Source organism: Lethenteron reissneri, chromosome 46 (assembly GCF_015708825.2).
Source record: "Lethenteron reissneri isolate LAM-NWPU_2019-01 chromosome 46, ASM1570882v1, whole genome shotgun sequence".
Classification (NCBI taxonomy): domain Eukaryota; kingdom Metazoa; phylum Chordata; class Hyperoartia; order Petromyzontiformes; family Petromyzontidae; genus Lethenteron; species Lethenteron reissneri.
In genome coordinates, this window is record NC_083824.1 from 4,077,927 (window position 1) to 4,100,114 (window position 22,188).

The 22,188-nt window shown below is 49.9% G+C and overlaps 1 protein-coding gene across 2 annotated transcripts; it reads left to right on the top strand.

Moving 5' to 3' along the window:
• The first annotated feature begins 468 nt into the window (after nt 1-468).
• Nucleotides 469-21,674, top strand: LOC133354097 (uncharacterized). 2 transcript variants are annotated; one of them, XM_061570668.1, is made up of 8 exons: nt 469-615; nt 5,931-6,099; nt 8,297-8,641; nt 9,370-9,483; nt 12,753-12,843; nt 15,706-15,881; nt 16,268-16,848; nt 17,898-21,674. In XM_061570668.1, exons 1-7 carry the CDS (start codon nt 500-502, stop codon nt 16,835-16,837), a joined length of 1,581 nt encoding a protein of 526 aa, XP_061426652.1. In that variant the 5' UTR covers nt 469-499; the 3' UTR covers nt 16,838-16,848; nt 17,898-21,674. The 2 variants fall into 2 exon arrangements, with proteins under 2 accessions (XP_061426652.1, XP_061426653.1); XM_061570669.1 differs by having other exon boundaries at nt 9,373-9,483.
• The last annotated feature ends 514 nt before the right edge of the window (nt 21,675-22,188 follow it).

Below are 22,188 nucleotides of genomic sequence, written 5' to 3' on the forward strand. Positions count from 1 at the left end.
TTGTGTTTGTCGTGGTCAAATCTTGTAATCAAAATTTAGTCTACTTCCGTTGCTCAATCAATTCGATATTTTGCAAACGTACTCAGATCCGGTGACAATGCATGCCTGGATCAAAATCGACACCAATTAATCAATTAATTGGTTGTTTCAAAGCAATTTTTTTGTATGGACGGCTCATTATTTAAATATTTATTTGGGTAGGTTAAAAACGCCGCGGTCCCTAAACTCTGGAATGGCCTCGCAAAGTGAGACACAGAGAGAAAGAGACACAGAGAGAGAGACAGAGAAAGAGACACGGAGAGAGAGACACACAGACACACACACAGACAGAGACACCAAGAGAGACACACAGACACACAGACAGACACACAGAGGAGACATTCGCCGCGGTGCCTCGCCCCAACAAATCCGCGCTCCGACCAATGAGACGCCGCCTGGCGACGGCGGCGGCGGGAGGGTCCGCGACGAACGACTCCGAGGCAGCCGCGGCGCCGCGGCCATGAAGGCGGCGAAGGAGCTGACGGAGTGCGCGGCGCTCGGCCCGGGATGGATGCGGGAGGAGGTCTACCGCAAGTCGGGCGCCTCTGCGGGCAAGACGGACGTCTACTACTACAGGTGCTGCGCCGGGCGGGCGATGAAGGAGGAGGAGGAGGGAGGGAGGGGGAAGATCCGGGCGTGAGGAAGGCGACGGCTTTCAACCACGGCCATCGAAAGTCGCCGTCGTCGTCTTCGTCGTCGTGAGGCGGGACGCGCTCGGACATGGCTCCCCGTCGCGGTGGGGGACGCGAGCCGGGCCCCGGGGGGTCTCGGTCAAGTGGCGAGAGGGCGAAGCGCGGCGCTAAAAGTCCGCGCGGGGCAATGGAGGTGGAGGTGGTGGCGGTGGCGTTTGTTAAAAATTAGGTGTTTTAACATTTTTTTGGGGGGGCGCACGGTTGTGAAGCTCCCTGAGGGAGCCGGGGGCCCCATGGGTCCGGCTGCCTGGCTCGGGGCCCCATGGGTCCGGCTGCCTGGCTCGGGGCTCTGGTGAGCGGGGCCGCGGTAGATGTCGTAGCAGCGAGGGCCACGGGAGCCAAGGAGGCAGTACGGCGTCAGGTCCCCGACTCGCAGTGCTCGGAAGCTCCCACGGGCCGATGTCTTTCCGCCTTCAACCCGCACTGACCGGCCGTGGTGAGGTATGGTCAATTAACCTGCCTACTGTCCACACGGCGTGGTGAAGTATGGTCAATTAACCTGCCTACTGTCCACACGGCGTGGTGAAGTATGGTCAATTAACCTGCCTACTGTCCACACGGCGTGGTGAAGTATGGTCAATTAACCTGCCTACTGTCCACACGGCGTGGTGAAGTATGGTCAATTAACCTGCCCACTGTCCACACGGCGTGGTGAAGTATGGTCAATTAACCTGCCTACTGTCCACATGGCGTGGTGAAGTATGGTCAATTAACCTGTCTACTGTCCACACGGCGTGGTGAAGTATGGTCAATTAACCTGTCTACTATCCACACGGTGTGGTGAAGTATGGTCAATTAACCACACGGCGTGGTGAAGTATGGTCAATTAACCTGCCCACTGTCCACACGGCGTGGTGAAGTATGGTCAATTAACCTGCCCACTGTCCACACGGCGTGGTGAAGTATGGTCAATTAACCTGCCTACTGTCCACACGGCGTGGTGAAGTATGGTCAATTAACCTGCCCACTGTCCACACGGCGTGGTGAAGTATGGTCAAATAACCTGCCTACTGTCCACACGGCGTGGTGAAGTATGGTCAATTAACCTGCCTACTGTCCACATGGCGTGGTGAAGTATGGTCAATTAACCTGTCTACTGTCCACACGGCGTGGTGAAGTATGGTCAATTAACCTGTCTACTGTCCACACGGTGTGGTGAAGTATGGTCAATTAACCTGCCTACTGTCCACACGGCGTGGTGAAGTATGGTCAATTAACCTGCCCACTGTCCACACGGCATGGTGAAGTATGGTCAATTAACCTGCCTACTGTCCACACGGCGTGGTGAAGTATGGTCAAATAACCTGCCCACTGTCCACACGGCGTGGTGAAGTATGGTCAATTAACCTGCCTACTGTCCACACGGCGTAGTGAAGTATGGTCAATTAACCTGCCCACTGTCCACACGGCGTAGTGAAGTATGGTCAAATAACCTGCCCACTGTCCACACGGCGTAGTGAAGTATGGTCAAATAACCCGCCCACTGTCCACACGGCGTGGTGAAGTATGGTCAATTAACCTGCCTACTGTCCACACGGCGTGGTGAAGTATGGTCAATTAACCTGTCTACTGTCCACACGGCGTGGTGAAGTATGGTCAATTAACCTGTCTACTGTCCACACGGCGTAGTGAAGCCCTCCCCCCCCCACCTCATCCAGCAGTGGATTGACAAAACGAGCTGTGAATGTTTTGATTTGATTGTGGAATGTGGTGCAACTGAGTGCCGAGTCACCAGAGTTCCCCACCACCACCACCACCACCCCACGCACCCGGAGCGCCGTGACCTCGAGCCGCGGCCGTGACACCGTCACACGCCGAGAGCCACTTCCATCGGAGGGACCGAGAACTCAGCTCGCCAGATACGGGGTCAAGGCCGTGGGGAATCGGGAATCATGGGGCTCGGGGTGATGGGACTGAGGGTCATGATGGATCAGGGTCATGATGGATCAGCGGCATTGGAGAGGGGTCACAGGGGAGTCTGTGTCATTGGGTTCAAGGTCATCGGGGATCAGGGTCAAGGGGATCAGGGTCACGGGGATCAGGGTCACGGGGTCAGCACCCCACCTGTGGCTGCTTCTCGCTGTGAGCCTCCACGCAGCAGTTTTTAAATCATCAGTTCACGGAAGACTTTCTTGATCTGTTGATAGGTAGGGTGGTCCATTCATAGATACTCAATTCAAATTAGAAACATTTTATTTACAAGCCTCTGCAAGTCTCCCATCAATGTCAACACACGTATAACATCTTTTGTTAACACTCTTCTGAGATATGGATCCATTGATTTCCATATGCTCGGTTAACTGTTGTGAAGAAATGGATCACTCTGTACTACAATTTGTTCATTACTTAATCGGTCATCCGTTAATCCATCACTTCACATTGATCCGTTCATTCTTTGGTTCATTTATCACTCGTGACAACAGGTTGTGGCACGTCAGCCTATAATTCCATAAATGAGACGTTTAGATTAGTCTTCATCAGGCTAAAATATGTCACCGTCGCGACGGGTTTAAACACGAGCGACTGACGAAGACTGCGATTCTTCTCGCTGTCGTCAAAATGTCTCCGAAATTTAAACGTAGGCTGGCGTGTACCATCTCGTCACGAGTGTTCATACTCTTTGGTTCTTTCGGTAAAGTCACGTGTTCACCAGCACCAGTTGTTCGTAATTTTTTCTTCATCAGTATTCAGCTTCTCGTGGGCCATGTAACCAATGCTTAGGTGATGTCATCTCGGCATCAGGGGCCAGAAGAATCTACCGGTTTCATTGAACAACTCTTCATTATCGCATAGCAAGGTTCTTCGTCATCGCAAGGCCCGCGGGGCCACTGGCGGCCCGTGGTGGCCTTTAGTGCGACCCCTGACGTGCGGCCCCCGACAATACACAGATGTGAAAGTATCCCCCCCCCCCCCCCCCGACAATTAGTGGAGAACGCTGAGGTAGATCACTTGCCCCTCACCACCACCACCTAACCCTGAGTGGACAGGGTCCACAGAGAGGAGGAAGGAGGGCGTACATGGAGACAGGCATACTGGAGTGCGCGTGAACCTCTTTCTCGCGTGCAACCCCTTCACTTGTGTCAACTGCTGGATGAAGGTCTCCCGATCCCTTTCAGTCATGGGGGGTCATTTGACCGTAGTTCAGCCGTGCTGGTCAGTGCAGGTTGGTGAGGGTCGGGACGTGTGGAGGCATTAAAGTCCAGAAGCAGCTATGGATTTTGTCGCACCAACCCTCCCGTGCCAACCACGGTGCGGTGCCGTGCACAAACACGCAGGCAGTTTGCCATAGGGCTGCGTGGTGTACACATCACTGCATTATTTTACAAGCTCCCTGAGAACGGTCGGTTCTAAATAAGGCCAATGCAGAAGAGATGCATTAAGTTTGGGTTTTAAAATGTGATGGCAAAAGACACGATTGAAGAGACAGCGGCATATTGTGTTCCGAACATTTAACGCTCCTGCTGTTGGCACTCGTTTGACAAGCACACAAATCTTAGATGTTTACATCGCCCTGTTCCGTGTTGGCAGCACTCATTGGCAGGCTGATTTCAGTTTTATACAACGTTTTGAGATGAGAAGAAGCCCAATAAAAGTGTGCATTATGTATTTTATCGGGGCATGCATGAGGGATGTTTTACGGTCAACATCAGTCACGTTAAATGTAAAAGTCATTGTCTTAATGTTTTCGGCCACTTATGTCAATCTCGCCCCCCCCCCCCCCCCCCCCCCGGTGCTGTTGGCCAGCTTTATTTGACCACGTTTCACCACGCTGGTCAGGGCGGGTTGGTGAAGGCGGGGAGCATAGAAGCGCCATGTATCCCCACAACTATATATGACAGCCTGATGAAATAATAATAGGCTTTACCCTTTCTGGAAAAGGAAAGGGTAAATCCTATTATTTCTGGAAAGGAAAGGGTAAAGGCTATTCTTGATACTGGCAAAAAGAGTCCCATAGATATATTTGACAAACTGTTGCATTGTGGAGAATATAAGTTACAGTTTATAAAAAAGATTGTGTCTTATGCATTGTGATCACCCAATTAAGCACTATTACGATTATTCAAAAACTAATTTGCTCAGGTAAGGCCCAGTGAGCTATATAGTTCTTTTTCAGAAGTCACCTGCTCACAAAATGATAGCTCAACAAGGTGGCTTATGTGGAAATGTATAGTACTCGACCACGGGGAGAACATGAAAATTAGAACTATACAGGCATTGGGGTCGGGATCAAACCTACGACCTCTCTATTAGCAGAGCTAGTTAGTTTCTTGCCACCGTAGCGCCCCAACATGATTGGAGGCTCAAGCAAGTTTAGCTTCCGAGATTGGGCATATTCCAGGTGCTTTTGTCACGAGGCTATTAATTCCACCTCTTGCTAATAATTGTCTTGATAACCCCAAATTAAATAGTGAACCATGGTCAAGTTACGACTTGGATATCGGGCCAGATTCACGTGACGGTGAGGCAGTCGAAACACAATTCGGTTGCAATGTCTCCGTTGTTAATGTACAAATTTGTTGTTGACAAACAAAAATATAAAATGAAAGGGAAACATCCAGATTTGAATTTGGCCCGTAGTCTTTTAATTGCAGTCGTGATATATGGATGTGGGAGATCATGAAAATGTGATATTGTGTAACCAGATGAGAATTCAAGAGACCAGGACAGTTTCATTTTCAAGAGCGACCTGGGTCCCCAAAATTACTCTCGCGATAATAACATAAAAACAAAAGCACATCAATGAAGCAGATAGAAATGAAAGCAAACAAAAAACGCCTTACAAAGTAAGTAAAAAAGCAAAGCTTAAAAATAAACAATATAAAATTTAATATATTTTCCTGAAAGAAAAGTTAGCTTGCACATATTTAACAAACAATTCATAGAAAAGTTAACTTACAGAAACATCACAATAGATTTCAGATGATTATTGTGCCAGTTTGTGAACAGACTGATTGACCCCGGGTCTCAGAATAAAAATCTTTATTCATCTTGGAGAAATCCGATGAGCTATAAAGCACTTTTTCACCGATGTCCAGTCGGCCTAGTGCGTGAACCACGGCGCCACTGCTCCACCCCTGACAACACAGTAATGGGTGCTATTAAAATCGAGACAAAACACCTCGTCCCCAATTAGTTAACGATCATGATATAAATAATCACGCGTTGTCCGCTTCTGCATCTCCTCCCCATGGCTCGCAGCCCCACGGGGGAGCGATTTCGCAGCAAGCTGAGGCTCGTGGATGCGACGAAGAAGGTCATGGACCTCTCCAACTTCAACTTTCGCACGGGGACGATGACTGGACCCTGGAACAACAGCCCCAACTACAGAAAGCGCCCTCTCACGCCGGACGCCAAGCACAAGCAACCGGTGTGTGTACAGCAAGAGTTAATCTTGTATATATAGAGGACTGCAGAGCTGGGGCTATTATTGGTAGTGCTGGCTCACCACCGGACTGCTGCTGCCTTCCTTCCAGGTTGTCTGTGATTGCTCCTCGATTATGAGAGACAAATTGCATGAACGACACGTTCTAAAGCTAAACATAACGGTACATCTTCTTGGTTCTTTCGGTAAAGTCACGTAGAATGGAAATAATAAAAGAATGAAATAAAACATAATAAAATAATTCTCACGACGTTTCGGCCACAACGCAAGCAGCCGTCCTCAGGTGAAGACCAAGTCTGTACATGTTTAGGAGGAGCCCCGCTTTGGGATGTTGACCGGTGATATTTGAACCAGTGTTTGTGTCTGGAAATCCTTCCGAATCGATGATTTATAATCGCTTGCAGGAGGTAACTTGTTGATCCCATTGTGTCATTTGCACACCGGCTCGGTGGCTCCGTGGTGGAGTGAGCGGCTCGCAATCGGAAGGTCACGAGTTAAAATCATCGTAGGGGTCCCTCCTCCTCCTCCTCCCCCCCTTCCCTCGCCCTTCCCTCCCCTAAAAATACCACGCTCCCAATCATTGTCCCTACGTGAGTAGGGCAGAGAGCCCAACCTCCTTCCCTCCTGCCCGTGAGCACCTGGCCTCAGGCTTTCATCCGTGGAATATTTGTACCTCTCCCCCCCCCCCCTTACCGCTCGCGCTCTGTAGCCGGCTGTTGTTCAATAAAACATTTTTTTTCGTCGGGGGGTTTGACTCAGCTCGTCATCCTCCTGGGGTCAATAAAATGAGTACCACTTTGTGGGGGAGATCAGCGGCAGTTGTCCTGGATGGTTACCCACTAAATTGACTTATTCAGTTCTCTGTGGCTTTCGTGAGCAGTTTATATAAGTGTGATCAGAGGCTAATGGGTCTGTCATTGCTCAAAAAGTTCAACGTATTTTTTTTAAACGTATCTTTCAAAGAGGAGGTTTTCGCAGTCTTATTGATGCCACAATTAACTTTAAACATTTAAAAAATACATTTTATCAGGGCCCCATGGTGTATAGTGCAGTGTCCAACTATTATTCACTCTATCTGTCAGGCCTCTCTGTGTATGCCCTCACTGGAGAGTGATCCGCAATATTTAAAAATCGGATATTGCTTTCAACGTTACCTATTTGGCCGTGTCGGGTGGAGGAGGGTCTACGACACACACATTGTCATTTTACTCACACGCTGATCCAAAAATCCATTACGAATCGTAATATTGATCACGGGAGCCAACACGTGTTACATTTAATTAGGAATCTTTCTGTTTTTGCTCCAGCATGTTCATTTTCGAGACTCGTGCCTCTGTAAAAAAAGGTGCTGATGAGTTTAATTTCCCTGCTGGCAACGACGGAACCCAGTAGACATTCTCCTGTGTCGCTCTTCACTCCACTACCAAATTTCACCAATGATCCGCTCATCTCTTCACCTTCCACCTACCATTGGTGTGAAGTCGCCCATTGCCATGACATGTGTTTCGCTCCATTTATGAATTGGTTTATATCTTCACGGTGGATCTTCATGGATCTTAATTTCGAATCATGTTTACCTTGGTGTGTTTCTAAATGTGCAGTGGACACCTACAGGCTACCTGGCCATGGATCCTGATGATGACGCTGTTTCACTCTGTGACCAGATCACACGTAATGCTCCCAGTCCCGTCAGACCTCAGATTCTAAGCAGGGCTTAACCTAGATAGTTGATTGGTGCCCTCCGAACCCAACAATAGGTGTAGTACGCGTTGTGGGCATTAGAGGGCAGTGTAGAAATATCCACGGTTGTTCCGTATCCACCCGTCACAATCTCCTCCTCATGACTACATCCACTACTCTCGCTGGCCCTGTTATGTTCTGAACTTCCAAGCTGCTTGCCCCCAAGCCTTCCATGGATTCCCAATATCATCTGCGTGCACCTGTACAGACTGGAAGCTCGTTTTCTGGTTTCCTTTTTCAAGTCCGGCTCTCAGACCTGTGCAATAACAGAGATCACATGACCCATGTCTAAATCACCAACTTTGAAACCTAAACTTGACTTCTATGCTCTTGCAATGTTTGGTTTGTGAAGTCCAGCAATAACCTGCCCTGCTACCAACTTGTGCTACTGAAAATGATGCTGGGTGTTAAAATAATAATATTGTTTTTTTTTCTTTTGCAGAAGAAGTTAAAAGTTATGGACTCACCCACCAAGCCGGTTCCGGCCCAAAAGCCCAGCTCCCCCATCAAACGCACGCCTGCCGTCAAACACACACACGCCGTCAAACACACACAAGCCATCAAACACACACAAGCCGTCAAACACGTGCACGTCAAGCAGCGCACGCTCGCCAAGCGCACATCCCCCGCCAAGCAGAAGCCCGCCATCAAACGCACTCCCACCGGACAGCAAAACTCCGTCCGGAAATACACCTCTCCCAAGACGCACACAGCTGCTGTAGCCGAGCTGAGGACGACGGAACATGCCGCTCAACGCACCAACTCGCAGTCAAGTTTGGCTGCTCAGGTAAGATCTCCCGTCTGTAACTATCGGTTTTCTACCGTGGCAGCGCTTGACAGAGCATCGCTTCTCAAAGTGCAGGCTAAATTTAGTGAGTTAATTAACAGCACAAATACTTGTCAAAGCAGTGTTTTAATTTGGTCGACGATGACTGTGAGTGGATGAAAATGACCAAGCGCGACGATGACCACGATTACTGCCAACCAGAGACCGGAGCACAATCGACTTTTGACGAGACGAAATTAACAGTCTGAATGAAGACGCGGACTGGAATAATTTAGTCGCGTGACTAGAGCCTGCGGCAGCCTGAGACAGGCCAATGAATGTGAACGACATAGCAGTTGAAGAAGGTGATGAACGTCAATCTTGCATTCCTTTACACTCGCTTGAACGACTGACTTTATACAAATTAATTGGCGAAGCTGTGTTGGCAGTGGTGCACGAGCACAAATAACAATGAAACTCGAACACATTCGTCAAAAACACTGTGGCCTTAAAAAACGATATAATAGGTGACTTCGGTCAGTGGCCCTTCTGCAGAGCACATAGATAGTCCAGAGTGGTAGAGTGAGAGTCGTAAAATATGCAATGGGCCCCGTAGTGCCACGCAATTGGAGGGGGGTCGTGCGTTGGATCCTCAGGGCTCGCCGAGTGCCCCCCGATCTCCCCCTTTGCTGGCACAAGTTTGTTAGGCAGCTGGGGTTATGACATCGTGGTGATCTCGTTGCATACAGCAGAAGGAGGTGGTGAAGCAGCCCTATCAGGTGTTCACCAGATTCTTCGTGCAGCCCCGGCTCGCCCGCATCATTGTCTTCAAGGAGGTGCCCATCCTGGACAAGATCAAGCAGGTGGGGTGGGTGGAGGAGAGGGGGGGCCCTTTTGTGTTCGCTGTTACGCACCGCTGGCGTCGCTCGGCGGTGGAGCGAGAGGCTCGCAGTCGGAGGTTTGCGAGTTTGCATCCTGCTTGCGGGGGGCTGACTCGGCTTGTCATCTTTCCGGGGTCGATAAAATTAGTACCGCTTTGTAGAGAAGTCAACAGTGGTTGTCCTTTTTAAGACGTAGGCTTTCGCGACCAATGTCATCCATAATAGAGGGGGTTTTTTGGGTTAGATCGCGTAAATATATAAATGTGTCGTTAAACCTGCCACCACCCGACACAGCCAACTAGTAAGGGTTGTCACGTAAACAGAACGTGGCCAATTCGTCACTAGTACAGCACTAGTGTGTAGTGTAGTGTATAGTGTAGTGTATAGTGTAGTGTACAGTATAGTAGTGTATAGTAGTGTACGGTGTAGTGTAGTGTATAATGTAGTGTATAGTGTTGTGTACTAGTACAGCAACACCGGTGTGTTGGAGAGCCAAGCCACAACATTTACAATCCGAGTTCGACGTTTCGCCAGTAATTACAACTAGCTTCATCAGGCGACAGCCAGATTTGTTGAGAAGTCCACCTGTTTCGTTCCTTATATCGAGGCGTAGATGTGGTGACCATGCTTCTGTGCTCTTGCGCAAAGTGGGGGGGGGGGTATTACTGAGTCAACGTACAGTATGCATGTGCATTAACGACACATTTTTTATTTACGCGATCTAACCCAACAAAAACCTCTTATAGTGGTTGTCCTTTGGATGTGTCATAGGAACGTGGAATCTTAATGATCATTTGAGCACGAAATAACTGACCTATGAGTCATTTACCACAGGTGCAAGGGTTTTGGAAAACAGTAACGACATTGGCTATATTATTAATACCCCTTATTAGCCAGATTCACCCTTGGTGAATTTCAAGACTGCCCTTCGGGAGGAGGGGTCTTTTATTGGGATGTGTGGCCAGCTTGCAATGCAACACAATGAAGATTTATTTAGCGTCCAAATTTGACCGCATCTCAAGTTGCTGTACAGAAACGCTCCTTCGACTGTTGTAGTGGCAGTCATAGGCCGCGGTGAAGCGCAGGTCTTGAGCCTGGACCTAAACGGGGGGCAGGCAGTCAACGGCACAGAAGACTGGAGGAAAGGAGTTCCAGACAATGGGGGCGGCAGAGAAGGATGAGTGATTGGAGAGATGGTTGACTGGGCGCTTTAGCAGACGTGCTTGATTGCTGGAGCTGAGAGTGCGTGGAGGGGTTGAGAGAAAGGGACGGTATACTCTTAGTTTTTTCGGTAAAGTCACGTAGGTAAAAAAGAATTAGATGAAATCTGGCTGTGACGGTCCTATCTGATGACGGAGACTTGTGTTGCCTCGGAAACGTCGTGATTTTTATTATTTTATTTTTATTAATTTTAATCTCGTTTTTTTTACCCACGTGACTTTATCGAAAAAACTACGAGTATGAATCCTTGCAGTCACGAAAGCTTCAATTCTAAAGAAGTACGGCTCGTGGCGGTGGCGAGTCTCTCCGTAGGACAACCGTTGTTGGCTTCCCCACGAACTGGTTACCAATGTTCTCCACCCCGACGGGATGATTAACCGACAATGGATAGGCTGGATAGAATTGTATAGTTCATAAGATGGGAGAAAAGAAAAACCCAAATAATATTACTATTAATAACCAGGATAAAAATGTACTTGTTATTAACATTCTATGTAAACATCATTTCAAATACATTCGATTTGGATGCAGTGAATGACAGTGTATGAGAAATAAGCTCCGTGTAACATTCCATCGAATCGCAGCCGGCGCTAGTCAAGACGCTGCAGTGAAAACGCGGCCCAAGTCGCAGGATGCTACGCCAGAGCGGGGGTTTTGTTTTACGAGCGCAGAAATAATTTGATTCTGGAAAATGGGCGATTGCTCATATTGTGATCACCGCAAATAGCAAGATTGATTTGAACGGGGTTAGTTACGTTTCCTTCACGTGCTAATGGGCCGTCGTCACGTCAGAATGCATTTCAGAAGAGTTTTAGTCTCGTACGTTTGCCGGGCGAACCAGTCGGAGCGCTTTATGTGCGTGTGCCAGCACAACGATAATTGCATTAATTTTTTTCACATTTCTATTTATAGCTCTAGAACCTCGCCTGTGTTCTGCAAGGTGAATTGGCCGGCTGTCTTGTGAACTGTTTTTTTGCGTTTGCCAGCCTGTTTTGTGAAAAAAAGCGTCGTGTAAATTCAATTGCGAAATTGTCAGGTAAAAAACACACACACACATACACACAGAAATTGTCAGGTAAAACACACACGCATAACACACAAACACACATAACACACACACACACATAACACACACACACATAACACACACAGATAACACACACACATAACACACACACACACATAACACATAACACACACATAACACACGCACACATAACACACGCACACATAACACACACACACATAACACACACACACATAACACACACAAAACACACACATAAAACACACACACACATAAAACACACACATAACACACACACATAACACACACACAACACACACACACACAACACACACACACACAACACACACACACACATAACACACACACACATAACACACACACACATAACACACACACACATAACACACACACACACACAACACACACAACACACACACACACATAACACACACACACATAACCTTGCCCTACATCGTCGACCTTCCAGTCATCCGCACCGAGTGAATGCTGGTAGTGCGGGCTGTCTCACCGCCTGTGCAGGAGACCTCTGTGAGATACCCACCAGGGCCTTATCCTAAGGATGAGCTCGGCAAGCCAGAACCTGTTGCTCTTACACTTTCACATCTAAATATTTACCGGTGCCCTTCAAGAGAAGATACTTTTATATCGCTGAAATAATCCCTTCTATCGCTGACATCAGTTCCAAATGCATCTGTCTCCTATCTCCACATCTGTTATGTGTTTTGTGGCCTGCAGTTCTCTGCTTATCGGTCAATGCGGCACTCGACACAAAATATTGGGACACCCGGCGGCTGGAGGGATATTGCTCCTTCGCCTATTAGCGGCTGAGCTGAGCGAGCAGGCAACTCATCATTCGTGAAAGTGTCTCTCCTGTCCGAGGAGGCCGCATTTATTTTGTTGCCCTTGTGCCTGAACGTTCTCACCTAATAGAATGGGTATTGATCGTGTTGAACTGTTGACGTGAACTTTGGTGCCGCAGCTGTTTCAAGGCGGCCAGATGGAGGGGAAGAGCACGGTGGACATCGTTGGCGAGGTCATCAACGCCGTGCACAACCCCTGGTTAATACAAGGTGGGGGTCTCGCTTTGGGTTGTCCATAAATCACCTCCATCGCAGCCCCCCCCGGTAATTTGTCTTGCGCTCTTGAACACATACCATTAACGCCCCTGCTGTGGCCGCTCGCGCTCGGGGTGATTGTATACACTCGTGACCGATCTCGGTCGCACGTTCGATCACTCACGCCGTGCGCGCGAGCGGAAGGTCTGCCGCGGACGCGTTGCTTTTGTGCTGTACGGCACACACGCCAACAGCTGCGCGCGTGTGTGCGTGTGCTGCACATGTGCTCGCTTACGCAGCTCTTGCCCTGACAGCCTGTGTAGGATGATACTCGGGGGATCTTTGTGTGTGCTCGGGCAAGTTGGCACAGTCGGCACTCTGAGTATTGCATCTGCAAGTCACCCTAGCCCGTTAATCAATAACATCTGGGTCCTGTGACCTGCCAGGAAGCCTTTGCCACTGCATGTGGTCTCAAAGTGCACCAATTCTGACCTATGCGACATGGTGACATCACCGCTACTTAGCAGCGATGTCGTCGTCACTTAGTATCGAATGGCAAGTGCCTGCCACTTTTGTATGCTTATCAGTGGACTCTTACAGCTAATGAGGATGTCTTGGTTGGGTCATGGAGCCTGCACGCCCAGCCACCGCGTGCACAAGCGTCGCTTTTTTTTTTTACGAACGGAGGGGGCTGGATGAAGGCAGCAGGGTGGCGCTGTGGCAACACTCATGCCTCACAGCAATCGGGGCCTGGGTTCTTTAAAAAAGATATATCAATTTATGTTACCAGGTAAGGCCCACTGAGCTGTATAGCTCTTTTTCAGAAGTCACCTGGCTTTCACAAGAGATAGCTCAACGCGAAGTAGCTTATGTGGAAATTTACAGCAGCCAAGTACTCTAAATGCACGTTGATTCTAACCGTGGAGGGAAAAACCGGAGGACCCAGAGAAAAATCCACGCGACCACTTGGGGAGAGACAAGCAAACTCCAAATATACAGCAGGCGTCGGGGTCGGGATCGAACCCACGACTTCCTGCATACCAGGCGAGGAAGTCAACAATTTTCCACCGTGGCGCCATTGGATTCCCAACTCGGGCACCTTTCTGTCTGGCGTTTGTATGCTCTTCCTCTGTCCTGAATGGCTTTCTTCCCGAGTTCTCCAGCTTCCTCCCGTGGCTAAAACAAGAAAACCGTACATTACAACTGGTTTTGGCCAAACATCCCAAGACTGAAACATTACCTGAAAATGACTCAATTGGGATTACACTTGGCAGCATTCACCACCCCCACCCCCCGTACTGCGAACACATGGCAGTAAGACGATGAGTCTTGAGACTCATTGAGGCCTTCCTGCGTAAACCACCGTTATAGTAATTCTAAGAATATGTAGCAATGGGCTGATGTGGGACGGGAGGACCTGAAGCCAAATGGAGTTGCTAATGGCTGGGACCAGTCAGGACAAGATTGGCCTCCCTCTGGGGGCAACTCGTGGAAAGCATTCGTGAGCAGCTGGTTGCAGCTGCCCTCCAGCAATGAGTTGGCACGGTGGGAGGGGGCGGGTGCGAGTGGTGAATGCGCCAGTCATCCACGTCAATTAACCTGTAACACCTTGCTCTGTCCCCACGAGCTTCCAGTGAGCTTTTGCTCTGTTACATGGTCTCAAAGTGCACCTAGCCTGGCACACAAGTATTGATCACATTACTGCTAATTGACAAAAAAATAAAGAATAATTTAACCCGATGTTGTCGGCTTCAATGTAATGAGACAAAGTATTTGTTTGGAAACTCGTGGAGCTGAGCAACTCGATACGATGTCACATGGTCTCAGAGTGCACCTAGCCTGGCACAGAAGTATTGATGACATTTCCGCGAATTCAAAAATATTAAATTTTCCCCAATGTTATCGGCGTCTAATCTAATGAGTCGAAGTATTCGTTGTGAATCTTCGGGGAGCAGAGAGCAACCCTTGGAAAATATCATGGCCCATGGATATCGCAGAACTAATTCTGAGATCGCTTCCCAGTGACCTTTGATCCACGCAGTAATAGGCAACAGTGACCCACCTTCTCTGCCACCGGGACTAATGTTCGTCGCGTGACGGTCAAACAGATTCCTATTTCATCCCCAGAGCCGATATATTTTAGCGCAGTCAGTTGATGGTCTCAGCCCGGTTACCAATGACTGAACATCATCATTGTCATGATCAATCCACTGCTGGATTAAGGTTCCCCTATGCCGTGGCCATCTCTCATGGATTTCAATGTAATAATCACCCCCAGCACCTGTGCACGAGCTGATTTCATTGCTCCATGTTGAGATAAATCCTCTCGGACGCAGTCCTTTCCTTGGCTTTTACTCCAACATTCTTGACCTTCGGCCGCGACGTGACCCGCCCTAACCCACCCAATTTTCATATTTCCAGTTAATTACGCAATTAACCTGTTAATGTCTGGTAATGATCAATGTGTTCTTCTCTCTGTCTCTCAGCGTAATTACGAGCATGCATCGAGAGGCTGAACGTCAGCGCTATTTAACCCTTTCTCGTTCAGTTTTTCTTCCGGAACAGGGAAGAAAAACTGTTAAATAAAATAACTTTATCGGTACCGAGGCTCCCACATTGCCACGTGGCATAGTTTGGCTCCAACTATCGTGTAGTGTGGTCGTGTGGTCGTGTGGCTATGGTTCTCTGCGGTGAGTACAATGTCTATAAAAACAACAGCGCTCGCCTCTCTAAATAAAATCAACGCTGGACCGCTTGCGCATTCTGAGATTCACGGGTGAACGGGATCCATCCAGCAACTCACAGACGTCTCTGAACGAAAGAGAGTTAAATGACAAAGCGGTGGCCGCTGTTACCGTGTACCGGACGCGTGGACAGGCGTGAGCTCTGCTTCTTCTCTGGACTCGCTGCTCGTGGTCGTGATCAACTCGCTGTGCTACTGCCGTCTGGCGGCGCCAGCGCGGCCGCCCTCGCAGGTCGGCGCCGCCCCACCCGGCCACTCCGGCCACCCTGACCACTGGCCCTTCATCGTCACGGAGGACGACATCAGGCGAGTGAGAGCGCTCGGCGGCTTGTACCGTTGCGTCCCTGCGTAGCGTTGTTCGGGCGCGGTGCCCGTGGAACGGGATGCTCAACCTGCAACAACCTAATTACGGCTACTTAAGGGCATTGTTAATGAGGCTCCTACGTTTCACTTTGATTGCTCGGTAAACTATTAATCTATTCATCCAATTTGCCTGCGGTGCAGCGCTCTGGTTCCCCGGAGAATACGCAAGCCCTGTAGATGGCGCTGCCAGCCCGATGTATGCACTCCGCCGCCAGCGTTCACCGCTTTCCTCGTGGGTTGAAGGCGGGCACGGGGGCACCTCTCCGACGGGGCTATCGGCTCCCCGGCGCGTCGACGTAACTTTACGCCCCCGATGTTGTGCACGGCAGGCAGCAGGAGGAGCGGGTGAAGCAGGCACGGCGCCGCCTGGAGCGGGCGCTCGTGGCCGACTCGTTCGCCGCCATCACCGTGGCCGTCAACACCGTGGCAGTCAACACCGTGGCCGTCAACACCGCCGCCGCGCTTCCCGCCGTGCCGGCCGGCGCTCTGGCCGTCCCCACGTTCGCTTACCCCGTGGTCTTATCGGTCGCTCACCCGGTCGCCAACGTCGGTAACTGGACGGGCAAAGCCGCGGGCGCCACCGCCGCCACCACTCTCCCGCGTTTGTCCGTCCTGCCGGCCGCCGCGCCCGTCGCGGCTCACGTGGGCCTCCCCGGCGCTGCCACCTCCCGCGGCTCCTTGTCGTTGGCGCCCGTCGCCAAGACCCTGACGGTCGCCTCCGCGCTCCCTGGTGCCGCCGGTTACAGGGCAGATCAAATCATCGTCCCCGTCACGCCGTGTCTCATTTCTCAAGTCGCCGCCGTTTCTTCCGTGTCTTCTGCCATCTTCCCTACCGTGACCTTCACCTCCGCCATGGTCACGCCGTCGATCAACAACTGCAAGAATTCTGCCTCCAAGGCGTAGGGGAGATGCCGGTGAGCGTCCGGTCATAGCGTCGCCCGACACCTTTCATTGCAGACGTGTGCTATCGCAGTAATCCTGTGTTGAAAGTTGCGGTCATTAATTGCACCGTTTTCGATGACTGCAAGTCTCCCGATTGAGAAGTCAAAAGGTGTTCTGTAAATACAGGTAGTCCTCTACTTAGGATGGAGATGCGTTACGACGACCCCATCGTAAGTCAAAAATATCGTAAGTCGAAGATGGCCTAGCCTATCCAGGAGTCTTAAAGAATGGTGATAATTTAGCAAAACATAGCAATTTATAGTACCGTACTGTATAAACTATATACTGTATGTATTTATTAATTACAATACTGTATTGCACAGTAAAATGTAAAGTAAAAAAAACAAGATAAATTCTTAGCCTACCTGTATGAACTGCAATTTAATAGAAAGTTTTTTCAGGAAACAATCCTATCTGCTATAAAAACTTTTAACATGCATTGAACGTATCGTAACGTATCATATTGTCCGTACTCACCAAGATTCTGTCCGTCGTATGCACACTTGAACGATGTTAGGTTGTTGATGGCAATTTTGTCGTATCGCTATCGCCATCGTAAGGTCGAAATATCGTAAGTCGGACCATCGTAACTCGGGGACTACCTGTACATCAGCGGGGGGTGGGGGGGCAGTTCGAACATTTTGAGAATGAGAATAAATGAGGAATGGCAAATCTCCATTCGCGTTTAGAGACTTGCTTTTGACGTAATAATAACCACGATTTATAAAGCCCACGCGTTTCAACAATAGGATGTGACGTTCGATCGAGAATTCGGATGGGCCACCGACTTTTAACGCTGCTGCTCTTATAAATCGGCGATGCTCTGAGGTTTCAAACGGTGAGGTGAGCTGACCCCTTTGTGCCTCGTGCTCAAGTTTATGACCACCTGTATTTTTCTTTGCGGAGGAGACGAGTTGCGTGTGATGCTTGTGCATTAACTGGCAATTGCGGTGCTCGTGTGAGCGGTACTTAAAGTCTATATTTGTTCTCCCCGCCCCTCCCCCCTGTCTCCCTTTCTCAGCCTGAGAAATTCTGCACGTGCCAAGCGGCGATGGAGCGGGGGCTGGAGAGATGCGAAAGCGAGAAAAAGCCATCGACTTGCACACAAAGGACAATTTTCTCCCTTTCCCTCCTCCCATTTTGTTCGGCAATTTGCTCTAAAATCGCCGGGTTCCTTCGCGACGCCAGCAGGCGCCCGCTCGCGCGCCTGCTGCGATCTCCACCCAACCCTCGAGGGGGTGGGGGGAATCCTAGCGCCTGGCGCAGCGCCAGGAGACAGAGGGAGAGAAAGTTGCACCACCCACAGATGCAGGAGGCCATTGCAGTTTGCAGCCTGCATGCTGCCACTCGCAGGTAATGCACAGGTGTCGGACAGGCATAATGGATCTAAAAAAAAAAAACCCTGTGCTCTATTTCACGCCTATTTGATGACTCGTGTTGGGTACCTCCTGATGTCTCACATTTTGTGGGGGGTGGGGGGTTGAAGCGGTGGGGAGGGGGGGGTGTAAATGGTTAAGATTTTGTTGATATGATCCTGCGGGTGGAATCCGATTTAGGTTTTTTGGACTCTTGTTCAGAGTTTTACGTGAACCGCAAAGGTAGAGTAACATCTCCTCCCCTCCTCGCGAGTCTGCGGGCAATCGTCAGTGAAAATAAGGAAGGCATTTGCACGCTATGTTTCTGTGTAATCGCTGCGGGTTCCATAATGCGCTGTGCCATTGTGAGAACCAGTTGCGTAACCACTAAGCACAAAAAAAAATAATTTGGGATAACTATCTCTGGCATCTATCCCAAGTGGAGCAAAGCGTAAACCCCTCGCCGGCTGAAAGCGTCCCGTGCGGCGGCAGAGCGCTGGCGTTAGCAACCAACGGACGCAGCTTTCGCGCCGCGCACGTGAGATTCATCGCCGGGTGCCGCCGCCGTTATGGTCGATGGCGGTTTTGTTGTTGTTAGAGGACTGACAGTGATAGCCCGGGCATCAGCGGTGCGTTCCGCTTCTGACGGGGGCATATCGGACGGCACGAAAGGTGATTAGGTGCAGCGGAGAGGCGTTGCGCGCGTGGGGAAAAGAACAGCGGGATGTTACAGCGATATTGTCTGTGTTGTTCGAGTTCAAATAGAGCACAGCTCCAAACTTAACGCACTTCCCCCCCCCCCTCCTGTCGCTCGCATTGCTTCCCCAGTGCGGCGTTGAGGCCTGAACTTTCCTTGACCGATGTAGTTGAATGGCACTTATACATTATGATGTTTTCTATCGGGATTTTTGCAACGCAATCCGTTTGTATCTTCATTTCAAGTTTTCGTGACTGCAGGAATCCACCCTCTCTGATTCTTTCGGTGAAGTCACGTAGATGGGAAAAAATAATAAAAGAACACGACGTTTCGGTCGCAACACAAGCGCCGTCGTCACCTAATCACCTGATCACGGATGCTTGAGACAAACGTAGACACGTGGAATAATCATCCGTAAATTAGAATTTTTTCTATCCTACGCGGCTTTACCAAAAGAACCAGAGAGTATATAATTCGTTTGTACTTTGCGGAATTAGTTGAAAGAGTGGCATACTATGGACCAAGAACTTATTATACTCGTCATACCGATAGCAATTGTGTATTTAAATACAGAACCCTCCGTGTTGCGTACTATAGAGACTATATATATATGATGTGGGTGTTTTAAAAGTACTTTATTTGTATACGTCGATCATGTTTTGTGAACGTTTTGCGTTTTATGCACAACGCTAGCGGCTTGGTGTTAATGGAAGCTTGTAAACGGCCAACGTTTTTTGAGCACAGGTGGTGAATCTGTAAATATGGAAGTTGCGTATAAATATGTGTGCGTGTGTATATAAGTTTAAATGGCCGTGCGGTGCACTTAGATGTGGCAGTAGTATGCACACCACGTGTTTATATTTGTGATCGGGGGATCCGAGGTCTGTCATCGTCGCGGTTGAGCATAACTGCAGGCAGTCGTTAGCGCTGTGCATAAAAATCGGCCCCGAATTGACAAAAGCGTGTTAGACACTTGATAAGCACACATGAGAGTATTAGTTTATTTTTGTTCCAGCACTGCAAGCGTTTGTGTGTAAATCCTCAATTGTGTTACATTTTGTATGGGCACATGATGAGACAAACGTAGACACGTGGATGGCCGTTAGACATTTTTTCGCGATAATTGTGACCTCTGTATGAGGCTCAGCTCTAGGTGTAAATAGAGCAGAGGGCATTTCTGTTTTGGGCTATTGCAATGTTCCTTGATGAGTTGATCGCAGCTTCACTGGTACGCACAGAAACAATTTGCGATGCTTAGTATGCAGGAAACCCTTCCTGTGGTCTGGCATGCCCATCGCCGAACTGCACATCATCAAATCATAGCTATAAATACATTCTGAGAAACATTTTTTTTTTTACATTGGTATGGGTGAGTCATTTCTCTGCGGCGCTATTTCCAAATGACGTTTACATGGTGCGTGTGGGTGCTGCTCGTTTCGTAACGCTGCTAAGAGCTCGACACGGCTACTCGTTTTCAATTGTTGTCCACTCGTGTTCTAGAATGCCAGCCGCTTACCGTCGACGTGCCAGCACGCGCAGCGCCGTGTGAGAGAGAGCCCACCAGCCGTGCTTACTCTGGGTTCAGTGGCGAGCATTTAAAACACAAACCTCCTCTGCGCTTCTTGTCGGCATCTCCTGGACGTGATTGGGGGGAGGGGGGGGTAGCAGCTGTGCTTTTACCCCCGGTGTGAGTGATTTCTGCCCTGCTAGAACCAGTTCCAATCCCGATGTGAGCTTTGAACGATCGCTGCGTTTACTTTTTTTTTCAATTAATGATCAACGTCTTGTGGGGTTCCACGAGTTTCTGTGATGAGCGCGGCTGGACTCGGTGATCGGCGCACGATATCAAATGTCCAAGCGTCTCGTACCTCCTCTGACGACGCACGCACATCCCCGCCGCGGATTAATTACGGAGTGGGGGGAGGGGGTGGCGGTGACGCTCCCCCCTCGATCGGCGGGTCAATGAACCGGCTTCCTCCTTCGGGTTGGGAGCGACGGCGCCCACCCAGCCAGCGCACGCGGTCGCGGAAGCGTAAATATTTAAGTGCTCGGATTTGTGGTGCAATTCGCCCTTCTACCGGCGGCATTGCGAGACCCCCCCCCCCCGCCCCCCGTAGGGGAATGCCGCTTTGTTTTATATTCCGAGCCTCGCCGTCTTGTGCGCGGCCACAGCGGGTTCAGAGAGTGCAGGCGGCGTGTGTTGCGGGTGATGCCCCACTGATGGCTCCCGCCGCACCGTGGGTGCAGTGGGTGCTGCTGCACCGTTGTTGCCTGCGATGGAAATCCGCTGGGAAGCGCCCCCCGCCCCCCCCCCCCCTCATCGGCTTCTCACGTTGCGTGCTCTCCCAATGTGGGCGGTGGGTGGCAGCCGGTTTGGTTAATTATTTTATTTGTCAGCAAAACGGTGGGGGAAAAATACGACGTGGATTTTTAATCAAGGCCCAGCCTCGCTTTGTCTTGCGCGGTGCATGAAGTGTAACGTCCCGTTGGTTTTTTTTTGTTGTGTGCAGCAAAATTGTTATTTGCAAATGCAAATGTGAAGGCCAAATTTAATGGACTGGTTTGCCCAGTTTGTTGTCTAGCGTGATGCGGGTTGGTTTTTTTCCTCTCTCAGTAGAGTACTCGTTTGTGTTTGACTCGTTTTCGTAAATGAACGGCTAATGATACCGTGTCTAGTGATGTTTACCGAATAAAAGACACCAACAGCCCTGTACATAATACTGTAATACATTGTGCACTTTGAGAACTTTCGCTTGTTGCCGTGGTTGTGTTTGTGTCGCTCGTTTAGCCCGGCCTCGATCAATTCCCTTCGGTGACTGCGGTCCCTTATCACAGAAAGAGCCCCCACTTAGGACTCCGCCTCAGGCATCTCAACCCCAAGAATCTAAAAAAAACAACAACGCCGGGTGACGCGGGAGGAATGGGCAACGCACTGTAGTAGGCACGACGAGCCCGAGTCCCTTTGCTCGGCACTGCGATCCGCTGCTTTGTCCGTCGCCTTCGCGATGAGAGGCGCTCGCAAGGCGAGTAAACGAACACCACTTGCGTTTGTGTTGTAGCGGCCGTGCTGTGTCGCTGCCCAAGAAGCTCCCGGCACCTGCGGCGAAACCGTCGGGCGACGGTGCCCGACAATCGGCGAGCGAGCCCGACCACACGTCGGCCGGAGTTGTGGACTAAAGAACATTCGGGAAGGGCAGGGCTGCCCACGGCTTCCCTGGGGGCAGCGATGCCGCGTGGTGCCCCCCTCTCTTACATTCCAC